Source organism: Puccinia triticina, chromosome 1A (assembly GCF_026914185.1).
Source record: "Puccinia triticina chromosome 1A, complete sequence".
Classification (NCBI taxonomy): Eukaryota; Fungi; Basidiomycota; class Pucciniomycetes; order Pucciniales; family Pucciniaceae; genus Puccinia; species Puccinia triticina.
Window position 1 is genome coordinate 8,611,340 of NC_070558.1, and position 13,960 is coordinate 8,625,299.

At 47.3% G+C, this 13,960-nt stretch overlaps 1 protein-coding gene across 1 annotated transcript; it reads left to right on the forward strand.

The window, feature by feature from the left end:
* Positions 1-11,924: 11,924 nt before the first annotated feature.
* PtA15_1A959 (uncharacterized protein) lies at positions 11,925-13,306 on the forward strand (the record flags this gene model as incomplete). Its single annotated transcript, XM_053166040.1, has 2 exons — positions 11,925-12,771; positions 12,858-13,306. 2 exons carry the CDS (start codon positions 11,925-11,927, stop codon positions 13,304-13,306), a joined length of 1,296 nt encoding a protein of 431 aa, XP_053017172.1.
* Between the last annotated feature and the right edge of the window lie 654 nt (positions 13,307-13,960).

The following is a 13,960-nucleotide window of genomic DNA, read 5'->3' on the forward strand; positions in this document are numbered from 1 at the left end:
CTCATCCGATCCACTTGACATTTGGTTATCTGGCGGTCTTATACTCAACGGCGCGGACCCGGTCAATCCTCTGCAGTGGTGGATACAGCAGAAAGCTTCCGGGAACACCCACGGTGGCCTAGTACATATGGCACTTGATGTCTTGAGCTGCCCAGGTGAGTTGACCGCCTTTCTTATCATAATTTTCACCTCATCTGAAATTTCTTCTGTATGCTTTAGCAACGTCAGTGGACATTGAGAGAGCGTTTAGCTTTGGACGTGATTATGTTTCATCAAAGAGGCACAGACTTACGCCTCAATCATTGACGCGTGGGATGACCGTGGCTTTCTATTCAAAGAACAATCTGATCAAGGAAGGTCTGTTACAAAGTTGGAAACAAGGAATCAAAGACAACAACCAGACAAAGCAAAAGGGGAAAAGAAAGACTATAGTTTTGGATGATGATGAACCTTAGCCATTGTCTTGATCACGTAGTCATTTAATTAGTTATATTTGTTATAAATGTTTTTTTATTTAATTTGAAGTTTTTTTTATTTAATTTGAAAGTCCTATGGGACTTGCGAGAGTGATTTGGAAAAAAAAAAAAAGGTCGGTACCCGCCAAAAAGACCTGCGGTACCCACCTAGCGGTGGCAGGTGCGGTGCCAGGTGCCTATTTTTGGCAAAAATCAAGCGGGTACCGGCGGTGCAACCGGTACCCGGGTCCATTTCATCATTCTCTACTCCACACTGCTACTTTCCGCTAGCCTTCAGTGCTCCTCAATGAGCCTGATCTATAGCGTAATAATCTGCAAGGGAATAAAAATCCGCACTCTGCAAGCACAGAATCCACAAGTAATCTCCGTAAGCAAAAGATAAGGTACTTTGAAAACTCTTCTAATAATCTAGTACGTCTGTAAGTCTAAGTACAATTCTCTGTAGTGAGATAGATGATGGAAAGAAGAAAGAAGAGAGACCAACCACTTCTGCCCCCTTCCTTCCCTCCACACACATCACTGTTCCCACCCGATCCCCGCAGATGCAACAATTTCCTGCACTCTTCCATCAATTACTTCTGCTTTCTTGTACGTCATTGTCCCAGAGTCCGCTCCTCTCCAACGCTTTACCTCCCACACCCTCTGTCTAGCCCCCGTCAGTCAGTCTCTCACCAACACCTTCACCCCAGTTCCACCTGCTGGTGGAACCCGCTTCGGCTGCCTTGGCTCACCTGCCAATGTGCCGCTGCTACCAGTCCACGAGTGTAGTGCGCTGCAGTCCAGCCTTGTCTTTCTGCTCCGGTCCAAATATCCAATCCAAAATCCGCAATCCGTGCATTCAATTTCCATCCCCACGCAACTTTTTGTAAGCTTCCTTAGGGTGCTTTCTGAAATCATCCTCAGTGCTTATGTCACTGGAATGCACTCTGCGCTCAGCCGCTCTGTGCATGCCTGTGCTATCTCCAAGTGGACATTCTACCATGCCTGCCTATATAGATCACCACACCGGTCTGTACCGGCCATCAACAGCGCTGATTCCTCCTGATGGACGGTCTACCTTTCACCGGCCGGTAATCATTGACACAGGGGACCTTGTGTGCAGCGCGTTTTTGGGGGGTAGCCTGTGGCGCGCACGGAGGAGGGCTTGACATTGGGCAACATCTACACTATGGGTGCACTCTGCTGTCTAGCCCACGTTGGTGCTTGCGTTGGTGCACACCCTGCTGACCCTGCACTAAGCCAATGTGGTGAAATTTGTCGGACGTGTTGGCATCGACCTTAACTAAGCCTCTCAAACAAAGGGTGGGGGACCCCTCCCGGAGGGCTCTCCACAGAAGAGGCATACACCATGGGTTGCAGTCAATTGAGCGCCAACGTAATCAATTGCGTTGGCCCAACCCCCCATCCCCACCCAGAAATCTGGATGACCGACCTGATGTATTGGGGTTTTGCGTTGGCATATCTTCCAACAGCAGGTCTACGCAGTGGAAGCTGTTGGCGTATCTTCCAACAGCGGGCCTACAGAAAGGCAGCCATTGGCTGATCTTCCGACAGCGCGTCTACAAAGTGGCAGCTGTCGGCGTATCTTCCAACAGCGGCCCCACAGAACAGTGGTTGTTGCCTGGTCATCAAGCTTGACCATCAAAAAGCTTGATTATTGGGATTCAAACATCAACCACAACCCTTGGAGAGGCCATAATCCCACCACTAACCACTATGGATGGCACACCACATTGTACCAGGCCTCCCTGTTTGTTGTATATAGAAAGCAAAACATGTGCCTTGCAGTATTCCTGTTGAGTTTGGAGGCTTTTTTTTTTGACATGTTCTTTTGTTTTACTTTTTTTTTTGTAAAATTTGAGCTGTGTAGCCTCTTTTTTACAGCGAAAGAGGCGCATCCAGGTGACTTGGTAAAAAAAAAAACAAGAAGCCCAATCAATTGTTTAGCTAACCCAGAAGGCGAGTCAATCATGACTGAGGCTTGACGCAGGTCCAACCAGCTGGCGGCGTTGGCTTGCTGAATTAGACAAGCCTTTGTCCGCTGCTGAGTCCTGTTGGACTTGGATTTGACAGGCGATGAAGCCGACGGAGTCAATCCGGCATGCCCAACCCAATGACGCTGTTGGCCTGCTCAGCAGGGCCGAATGGGGTCGGCTGGGCAATACATGCCACTTAATTGACCCAGCTGTCATGCCGACACACTGTGTCAGCGGTGTTGGCTTGACATGCGGGTCGGATGAGTCAGACCAACGTAGTTCTGGCCCATCGCCGGCGTCAAACTGTCTCCGTCGTGAAAAGAAGGGCGGAGAGGTCATGCCAAACCTTTTCCTGACCCCACAGCCAAGCCCACGCGCTGAGTCAAAAAAATTCAAGCAGTGGTGTATGGATAATGTCTGCAGGCTTGCAGGGAAAGGAAGGATATTCAGTCCCAAAATCACTAGAAAATTATTTAAAAATAAACCAAATACACCAGGTAAAATGTGATGACAGCTGGTGGCAGGTGACATTGAGTAAAACATGTTGAGACACCTGAGCTACTGTGGCAAGACTCCACTATCAAAACAATGGCCCCTTTTTGGTCATTGGGGAGTCCCACTCAGTGGGTTTTGGAGTATGATTGGAGACTGAACAAGAGTCTTCTTCACATCACATGCCCTCAGGTGACCTCAATTTTTCCCTGGTGATACATACAAAAAAAAAAACTGAATAGACAGATTTAAGAACAGTACTGATGCGCACCCTCACCCAACCTTTTGAGTGAAACACTCAAAAACTGATGGAAGGGATCTGTTTTGAAGGTCAAAGGAATCCTGCAGGATGTTTTATTGCTCTGAAGATCCATTTTTGGATTTTCTGCAAATCTGCAAGAGTGAATATCATATCTACAAGAAAATTTTACAATTGGGTGGCTACAGGTGCAAGATCTGCAGATATCTGTGGATTTCTGAATCCAAGATCCACAAGGCATGAGCGTTGTAGATCCTTGGTTTACATTTCTTCAACTTTTATTTTTATTTTTGAAATACTAGTACAAGGAAAACAGTTGGGATTGATGAGATGAGACCAGCGCCGGATGAAAGCTGAGGTCCAGAAGTGTCATTTGGCTCTGGTGTAGGTCCGCAGGAGCTGAGGCTTAAGATTTTCCCTCCAGCCATTTTCCATTTCTTTCCCAGCCAACATTTTGAATTACACGCAACTCCCTCCCTGCGTGAGGGGCCGCTTTGCGGCCAGCCACAGCAAGCCTCCCATCAGGGGGGACTTGTGTCAAGTTAGTGTTGGCATGATCCCGGCATCTGAAGGGGTAGTCGGATGGCTCCTGGCGTCAAACTGAGCAGTTGGTTTGATGCCAACGTCAAGTGCAATGTGTACCCAATATTTTGGCTGTGTGGGTTGTACTGACCCTGACGGCAGCAATGGGAGCTGATCCCTGGCTTGGAAAGCAAAAAAAACCTTCCGCCTACGCGGGTCAAACTCGCTGCTGCCACCGCAGCATCAATGTATTCATTTTCATTCCATGGGCCGCACAAATACCACTGCACCAAGAAAACTATAAAGCACAGGCCTGTACAATTGTATAGGATTGCACTGCAAGCCCTTACCAAGCAAAACCTTCCTGAAATTTGTGGTAAAGTTAAACCAGCTGGTTTATTTTTTCTTTATGTGTGTGATCTGCCGATACTCTTGCAGATCATTTTGGTCTAGGTCAAGGATCACTTTTTTCAGGTGATTTCTTGACCTTGCCAACGGAAAGGTTGGTCCAACTGCGCATGAACCAGTCAGATTGACCTCTCTGAGGGCCTTTTAAGACAGTTTTCTAATCAGACCGCGGACTGTCTGACAGCCTTTGCAGCGAGCCAACACTCATGCCCCACCCTTTGGGACTGTTGGCTCAATCCATGCGCCGGGCCGACCCTGATTACCAGTGCATTGTAATGTTCGGACTGACCTTTCCGTCGGGAAAGGTGCTTTGGCATCAGTTTAACCCGGTTGGACAGGTCAGGCTGACCCTTTGGCATGTCCAACATTTTGTTTGGTTGGCCTGACCATAATTCGGCACGGGGGCAAAAACAATGTCATCACCGCTCTACAACTGGAGCCATAGTGTATCCAACAGAAATCCTTGTGTGCAACAAGCTTTCCTCCGTGTGCAAAGTAAATCCATTAATAAATTGATAAATTGCACTGTTTGATCAGTATCAATTGCTGCTGTCCACTTTAACAAAATTCTAATTTGTTTTTTTCATAAAGGCCTTAAATTTAGCTCCAAATTTTAGTAAAATTCAATTGTGAACCCCCCTACACTGCAAGGGAAAGTCAAGGAACTGCAAGTAGTTGACATGTGAGAACTCCAACCAAGCTCGTGGTATTACACAAGCCTTTTTCAAGGCTTACTGTTGACCAAGCTTCAATGCACAGTGACTGTGCAGAAAAAACTTACATGTGTTTGGGTGGAGCTAGAACAGCAGTTCCACAGCAGTAACCTGCATGTCAACTGCTAGCAGTTGCTTGAATTTTTCTTGCAGTGCTATTGGGTCAGTTTCAGGTCAGCTGACCTGAAAGATTCCCTAGCCTGACAGAATTTGTATTTTTCAGGGTAAATTGAATTAAAGTTTGGGCAACTTAACCTGACCAGCAATTGCATTACTGGTACGGGCTAACCCTGGGTCAACAAACCTCAGTTTTGATTTCAGGCTAAGGTCAGCTGAATTTACCCAGCCTCAACCTGAAATCTAGCCTCAGGCTAGAGCGGTCTCTGGCTCATTTCAGGTCTTTTTAGACTGAAACCAACTGATTGAATGTGTTTGCCCACTTGAAGGCAACCTCAGTCAGCTAACCTGCCCACAAACTTTATTTGACCCCAAAATCTAGCAAATTGAATGTGAATGCTGTAAACACCCCTCCTCCTCTGGGGTTCACAAGGTGTCACCAATGGACACCTGCCCTGTCACAGCCTTGTAGCTAGCCCGTTCCTGTTCCTTGCTTGGATCAGCAGAGAACTGATACTCATTCTCTCTGAGCCAGGTAAGCTCTCTTCCTTTTGTCTTCTCTCTCTTTCTTTCTTCTTCTTCTCAGGAGAGAACTGATACTCATTCTCTCTGAGCCAGTGCAATTCAAAGCCCCCCTGTTTGGTACTAGAACTTCTCCTCTGCGCCTGTTCCGCCACTCATCCACCATCCGCTCCAGTGAAGGGACACAACCCTTAGAAATGCTCTGAGGCTTTATTTCAGGCTTAGGCTAGCTAAATTTAGTGATCCTAAATCTGAAATCAACCCTGAGGTTTATTGACCCAGGTTGAGCTTGGAACAATGCAATTACCAGCCAGATTAAGTATTCAGAAGCCCTAGAAATCAGGTGAGATCAAGCAAAAAATAGTTTAGTGCCAATGTGGTGCACAATTCTGCACTCACGGCATCAAGATCAGTTACAGCACTTCAGCAAGGGCTCAAATTTTGGCTCAGCCCCCACCTCAGTATTAATAGTGTGCATGTTGGACATCAAGATGTTTCATGGTTTTCAGGATAAAGATGGTGGAATCTCAGAAATTTAAGCTTACAGAGTCTTTCTCCGTGCCATTTTTTCATTTTCCTTTTGTCATTTTGTTCTGTTCTGTTTGGTAATTTCTTTTTTTTTCTCACACTAGAGGCCAAGGCGGCTCCGCCGCTGCAGGGCACCAATCCATCCTCCTTTCCTGCCAAAAAGCTCCCCAAGTCACCTCATTAGCCCTTCAATATTCGGGTCACCATCCACTGATATTCCTCCCCCCCCCCACTGGCCTATCCCAGCAGAAATCAACAGAAATTCTTCCTGAAGCAGGGCAAGCAGGGACTGGGTGTGTCACAATTCAGGAGACTTGAATGCATTCATTTAAATCATGGTTCTTGAGATTTTCAAACTTGGCCTTACAGCAACAGAGGAAACAAGCAAGCATTTCACCTCCCCAATTTGGAATGTTTGACCCCCTTTGCTATCCAAGCCGTCTTAATCACATCTCATGGAATAGCAGCCACATCAAAACACTCCTCATATGGTAGTTAGATTTTAAAAACTTACCTCACCCAGAATTTTATTCCATAATCGTTATTGGAATGCTGTCAATAAAAATGCTGCTTAATTTCTAATGGTATAATATTTGGAAGTTATCCAAGTTTAAAATAGTAGATCTTTCTACACAATAAACAGTGCAAAATTATAAAAAGCCAAGAAGAAATTCATGTATTTATGATCAGATGTATCAATACCACAGAATTTGGAAACAAATTATGAACTCAGCGCTCATCTGTGCACAGCTCAGCCAGCTCAGGGTGCGACTACACATGCGAATGACCGGTCTGAGGGGCCTTGGTCTTCCATCCATCCCTAAGACCGGTCATCGCAGCGCTATACATGCGGATGACCGGCCTTCCGCAGGCCGGTCATCACAGCACTACATGTGCGGATTACCGGCCTGAGGGATTGAGGGACGACTGAGGCGGATCATCCGCACGTGTAGTCTTGCAATAACCGGCCTGAGGAAGGCCGGTCATCCGCATGTATAGCGCTGCGATGACCGGTCTTAGGGATGGATGGAAGACCGAGGCCCCTCAGACCGGTCATTCGCATGTGTAGTGCTGCAATGACTGGCCTGAGGGATGGCTGGAAGACCGATGCCGGTCATTGCTGGGTACACATTGTGCCAGTCATCGGGTCTCAGTCCACTCAATGACTGGCGTGTGCCGGTCATCGAGTGGGTTGTTTACCCTCTCAATGGCCGGTGTGTGCTGGCATTGAGAGGGTTGTGTACATACTCAATGACTGGCTTGTGCCAGTCATTGGGTCACATTCCCCTCAATGACTGGCGTGTGCCGGTCATCGAGTGGGTTGTGTACCCACTCAATGACTGGTGTGTGCCGGCATCGAGAGGGTTGTGTACCCACTCGATAACCGGCGTGTGCTGGTCATCGAGTGTATTGAGACCCACTTGATGACTGGCTTGTGCCAGTCATTCGGTCTCAGTCCACTCGATGACTGGCGTGTGCCGGTCATTGAGTGGGTTGTTTACCCTCTCGATGGCCGGTGTGTGCCGGCATTGAGAGGGTTGTGTACCCACTCGATGACTGGCACAAACTGGCTTGTGCCAGTCATCGGGTCTCAGTCCACTCGATGACTGGCGTGTGCCGGTCATCGAGTGGGTTGTTTACCCTCTTGATGGCCGGTGTGTGCCGGCAGGTAGGGTTGTGTACCCACTCAATGACTGGCTTGTGCCAGTCATTGGGTCTCAGTCCACTCGATGAGCTGCGATGACCGGTCTTAGGGATGGATACCAAGGCCCCTCAGACCGGTCATTCGCATGTGTAGTGCTGCGATGACTGGCCTGACTCAGGCCAGTCATTGTGCCCCGTGGCGACGACCGCTGGTGCATCGAGGATAGGGGCGCCACCGGGGCAGTTACGATAGGAGGAGGGTGGCGTGGCCGTGGTCTGGGTAAGCGGGCGGTGCGGTTAGATGGTGCCTGTGGGTAAATACATATATAAGGAAGGGGATTTGGGATTCATTGATCCGCAGGGGATTCGGCTTTGTCCGCCCCCTCCCTGGGAGCCCCCTAACTGCTTGGTTAGGCCCTCCCTGGCTAGTTTACCAACCGGCCCTCTTTTGCTTGTTGCTCCGGCACAGCTGGAGGGTCATCCATAGGGCCTTCGGGCCTTTGGGGATATTCAATGTGCCTAGTGAGAAGAATGGGGCATTTTTGCCCCATTTTGTGAGAAAAAAACACCCCAAAACTTAGATCTGCAGGTCTAGAATTCTGTGGATTTAAGAAAGTGGGATATGTAGTGCATCTGGCCGGTTGCGATGAAATTTCCCAAAATATGGCAACAGATTCTACCCAGTAAGCCTCCCGCCATGCACATGTGCCATGATACTGTGAAAGTTTTGGGGCTACTGGGGCACAGGAAGCGGTATTACAGGTCCTTGCCGCGTTAAAATACGATTTTTTCATGTCAATTTTCTCTAGGCTCAAGGAGACCCCTAAATGACTTGATTATTTTTTAGGGGGATCATAAAAAGTAACTCTATTGATTCATCAAAAAATATCTCAATAAATGCAAGCCGTTTTTTTGGCGGAAAATGCAGTGCGCGAAGAGCCGTGGCGAAAGCGCGCACTGGGGGCGGGACGTCGAGACGACAACCCCCACAGTGCGCAAAGAGTTTCTCGCAGTGCGCGAAGTAAGTCTGAAAAAAAAAAACAGGCGGCACCAAGCTTGCCGGGGTGCCGCCAGCCAAAGGCGCCTTGCTCAGCAGGTGCCCCTGGTGCGCATCTTGCAAAAAAGGATGAACCTCTTGTTAAGTTTGAAAATGGGTCTGAGTATTTGTAAACATTCCAGGACATCCTGCAACGGTTGAGGGACCAAATTTATGATTGTAATTTTTTTGGGGTTGTTTCTCCAATTTTTGACCTGGTTTTGGGAGTCATTCACCATATTTTCCAATTGAATGCATAAATATTAGTTGATAGCTTCTTCCTTGGTGCGCCAAAGGCCACCAGAATTTCACAGCTTTGAGAAATTCTCCATCCCACTTCTATTCAGTTTCTCAGGAGTAGTGCACCTCAGACACTGAATCTGAGAGTGAGGCAGCATTGAATTTGAGCCAGACTTCCCATATGTCTAAATACATCATGTGTTTTTTGTTGAGGCCCCAATTCACCAGGAAAATAAAGTAGTCAGTTGATGACAAGTGACATCACACCAGCTCCAGCCAGCTATCCACTATCTATCCACTATCTACCCCAATCTCTCAACCATCTCCTCAACTTCCAAAATTTACCAAGGAGCTGTTCAGTTTTTGATGAGCCCAACTGATCCTCAGTTCTGTCCAGCTGATAATCAGCTTTGGTACCCAGCTCATAATCAGCTTTTTGGTCCAGCTCATATTCAGCTTTTTCATGCAGCTCACTCTCAGAATTGGAATAAAGCCTTTTGACCAGTCCTTGCCCAGGTGATGCTCAGCTTTGTACTAGTCCTGGCGCAGCTGATTCTCAGCTTTGTACCAGTCCTTTCTCAGCCTTTTCCTAGTCCTGTCCCAGCTGATTCTCAGCTTTGACCCAGTCCTGGGCCAGCTGGCCAGCTGATGCTCAGCTTGTTGAGTATCAGCTGAGCCAGGCCAGGGACAAAGATGGGAATCAGCTTGGACAGGACCAGAGCTGAAAATCAGCTCAGCTAGGGCCAAAGCTGAGAATAAGCTGAGCCACGGCCAAGGCTGAGCATCAGCTGTGCCAGGGCCAAAGATGATCATCAGGTGGCCGGTGCCAAAGCTGAGAATCAGCTAGGCCAGGGCAAAAAACTGAGCATCAGCTGAGCATCACACTAACTGTAGTGTTAGCGTGGCGTAGCAGAATTCTGCTAACTTTTAGCGTAGCATTAGCAGAATTGCACTGTCTCTGCGCTAACGCTACGCGCACAGGGCGCGCAGCTAATTTAGATTTTAGTGTAGTGTTAGCGCAGATGCAACAAATTGTGCTTACACTACACACAAAGGGCGCCAAAGAGCGCGCGCTACGCCGCGCTACACACAGCACTTTAGGCCTCTTTTTCTGCTAAAAGGGCTGTAGCGCAGCGCAGCATAGCTTAGCGACTGTAGCGGCGCGGTAACACTAACAAAGAATTGGCGCGCTGTTAGCTCAGCGTAGCTAGCGGGCTAATGCTATTTGAAATTGGGGGGTGCTTTTTGCCGCTACGCTAACGCGTAGCGCTGAAATAGCATAGCGACCCACTGTTAGCCAGGGCCAAAGCTGAGCATCATCTGGTTTTGTCATATTGAGTGCTTCGATCCTGACACCTGTCATGTGGGCCCTAGCTGTGCTGGTGGAGAGGAGCAGCATTGGAGCAGTGTTGGAGCTGAAAACAAAGCTGCATCATGTCACTTGCCATCAAGTGACTGCTTTTTTTCCTGGTGCAAATGGCACCAAATTTTCACAAAATTGATCAAGTTCTCAAAAAACCTGTCTTTCAAATCTTTAGTATCAGTAATTGTCAGGCATTGAAGTTGACAATGCGGTGCAATTGAGCCAAACTACCTACAGAAGAAAACCAGCACACAGTTTTTGTTGATTCACCCAAATTATAACCCTAGTAGTTCTCCCATGGCATGCAGAATTGAGGGGCTAGAGTAGCACTGCTACCTTGGCTACATGGATCAGGTTGTTGGGAGTCGGACATTGGGACGTGCTGTGGAGGCGTTTGCGGAGTTCGCATCATTTCCTCATAGCCCACCATCCGACCTCCATGAATTACCAGTATGTACATATATTTCCTGTAGCGGAGGGAAGTAATCAGGCCGAGGGCTCCTTGATTGTTTTTCCTTCAAAATGAGCCTATGTACGCGCATTCTGGAGTCCAAGCCAAGTTCCACCGAAGCCATCCAACTCGACAAATCGGCCGATGATGCATTTGCTTTTCAGCATTCAGGGGTGAAATCGCCAGGTGTGAGCGAGAGGAATCCTCAACCGGGGTCCGGGGTTCGCTCTTGGCCGGAATTTTTAAATCCGTCCAAGTCTGTCGACAGTGCCTGTCCTCACACCTCATATAATAAAATCAATGCTAATGTCCTTTGCCGCCTCGCCACGTTTGAAAGTATTCTTCCCCGGCTTGGATATGAACATTCTTTTTTCTTTTGCAACATACACATGAGTTATTAGGAACTCGTCTTTTCTTTTTTCCTTGTTCAACAGTCGTTAGCTCAAAGCCACACTTTTCATAGACACTGTCATTTTCCCGATTACAAGGAAGTTCCCTCACTACACCCACTTGACACCCTATTAGATTTTCCTAGGAGAATACGTAGCTGCTTTTTTCTCTCCAGCCTCCCTTACTTATTTAGTACTTTGCGTCAAGTTGTCAACCTAACAAAGTTCACATTTTTTCATAAAATTCAACAACAAAAGGAATTTTACCCGGATATCACTTTTTCTCTCTATCCGTTACTCCAATACCAGCTATCAACAATCTTTGAAAACGTACCATGTCAAGTCAAAATATGAGACTTATCTTTTCTCTTGGCATTTTATTATTACTGGTCTTCACTTCAGCGACTGAAATTGGATTGACCGCCCAATACTTTCAACTAGATGGAAGTAATCAAAGGAGTATCAAATTAAGCTGGACAGCAGATGCCAACGTCCAAACCTTTTCAGTCATTCGCCAATCCGCCGGATCCAGTTCAGTGATTGCAGAAGTAAAGGGAAACGTCTTTGATGATCATGGGGTCCCGGGAGGGCAGCTTACTTATCAAGTACTCGTCGAAGGTGATCCTTCTAGGAGTTCCAGCCCAGTCACGATATCCAGCCAAGCCCCCATAGCTTCGAGGACATTTTCTATATTTGATAACACTCAGCCTTCAACTCTCAACCTGATCTCCAAGATAAAACTGGGCAGCACTTATTTTTCCTATCTCATCCAGAGCGACAGCAATGCGATGTCCCAAATAATCGAACAAACATCGACCGATGGCTACACGTTCTCCGGTCAAAGGGTTCTATTGACCCGCAAGGAAGTCTGTGCAGATAGTGCCGATGGATTTTGTAAACTCGAAGCGGTTACCTTTGTGCAGAATCCACAAAATAGTGAGGTACTAATGTGGGCCCATTGGGAAAACAAGCAAGATTACGGACAGGCTCGGGTCGCAGTGGCATTTGGACAACCTGGCGGCCAATGGAAATTTGGAGGCTCGTTCCGTCCTCTTGACCATGAATCTCGCGATCTCTCATTCTTTCAGGACAACGACGGTTCTGGATATCTGATCTCATCGACGGCGATGAACACGGATATGAACATTTACAAACTTACGCCTGATTGGCACAATGTCGACAGTCTGGTGTCTACTGTCTTGAAAGGCGAGAGAAGAGAGGCGCCCTCATTAATCAATCATGAAAATGTTTACTATCTCTTCACCTCTAGAGCAGCCGGATGGTACCCCTCTGAAGGCCAGTATATTTCTGCCACCGCTCTCGCGGGTCCATGGAGTAAGAGTAGGAACATTGGCAATCTCTCTGGCTTTGGCGCTCAATCGGGTCAGGTCCAAAAGATAGGCTCGTCATGGGTGATGTGTGCAAATCAGTGGAGTGCCCAATGGCTCGACCCAGAGCCTCCCAGCCGCCAAATCATCCTGCCAATCTCCATGTCGAATGGGTACGCCGATTATCATTTTTATCGCCAACTGAGATACCTCGATGGTACAGCCGGCCAGGCGGGAGTTTATGGGGTCCAGAGCGGCAAGATCCTTTCAGTCGGTCGGGAATCTTCTGCCTCTGCAAGTGTTGCAGGTGTGTCACAGTTAGAATGATCTCTTAACATCAACACACATACTACTTGACTGGTTAACATCCTAATTATTATTTACTTTTTGCAGGTTTTGAAGAGGTCAAAGCTACCAATGGCGTCCACCTAGATCCCAACAACTTCTACCAATCTACAACAGTCCCATTCTCTTACGTCGTTGAGTTAGGGATTGAGAGCTCTCTCAGTCAGTTTGATCTGACGACTAGACTAGTCGGTGGAAGTGAAACAGCCTATCAATTCACGATTTCCGGGCGAGCTAGTTCGACGAGTCCATTCGAAGTGATTGTCGACAAGAGCAAAAATACTAGGGTTGGATTTGTTTCCGGCACGCTACCTAGCTCGAAAAGATATTCCGCCGTCAGATTAGACGTCAAGTCCGTATTGAATGTCCACAATAAGCAGCCCGCCAATTGGGCACAGGGTATCAACCAGTTCACCATCTACGGTCAGGATGGACCTTTCATAGATCAGTCCGGCGGACGCACTCGAACTCTCAGCCGCCGCTTTCAAAGAAGATGAACGAATTGGCCGCATGGATAGCTAGTCTGTATGCCGAGGGGAATGCAACGTTGTAAAAAATAATTACTACAATATAATGAGTCCTTTCGGGCTGATGTATCATAGGTTTCACGAAATTTCTTGTTTGTGCAAAGAGATGAAACAATCATTAAATAAATATTCATCTGCGATGGCAAAAATAAAAAATAATCAGTAGAACATGTGTTTTAACTCCAAGTTTTTACATGAATCCAAGAGAAACAAAATGAGATGAACCAGCCAATTTTTGAAGCAGGAGTTCTTTTTCAACCATGAGAGAGTGTACTGGTTGTATCAAGGACCACGTTTCATAGGCATAGGTTCGGCTTGATGACATGTATCCTGGCATATCCATTGTGATGAGTGAAGAAATTCAGAGCAGAGGGCAAACGGAACTCTAAGAGAAGAGGAAGAAAACTGATGTTTGTTATATCTTCAGAGACCTTTCATTTACCTGTGATCGACCTTCGAGGTCAGCTGACGCGGCCTTGAAGACACTTTTCATCCGAAATGTCTCTTTGCACATTCTTCCATCACTTCGGCAGACCTGTGTTTTCGGAGAACCTTTCACCGGGTGTCTTCCGGGTCTGAATCTGGGTTCGCGGGTAACTTGTCCGTGATGACGTTGAGGGACGC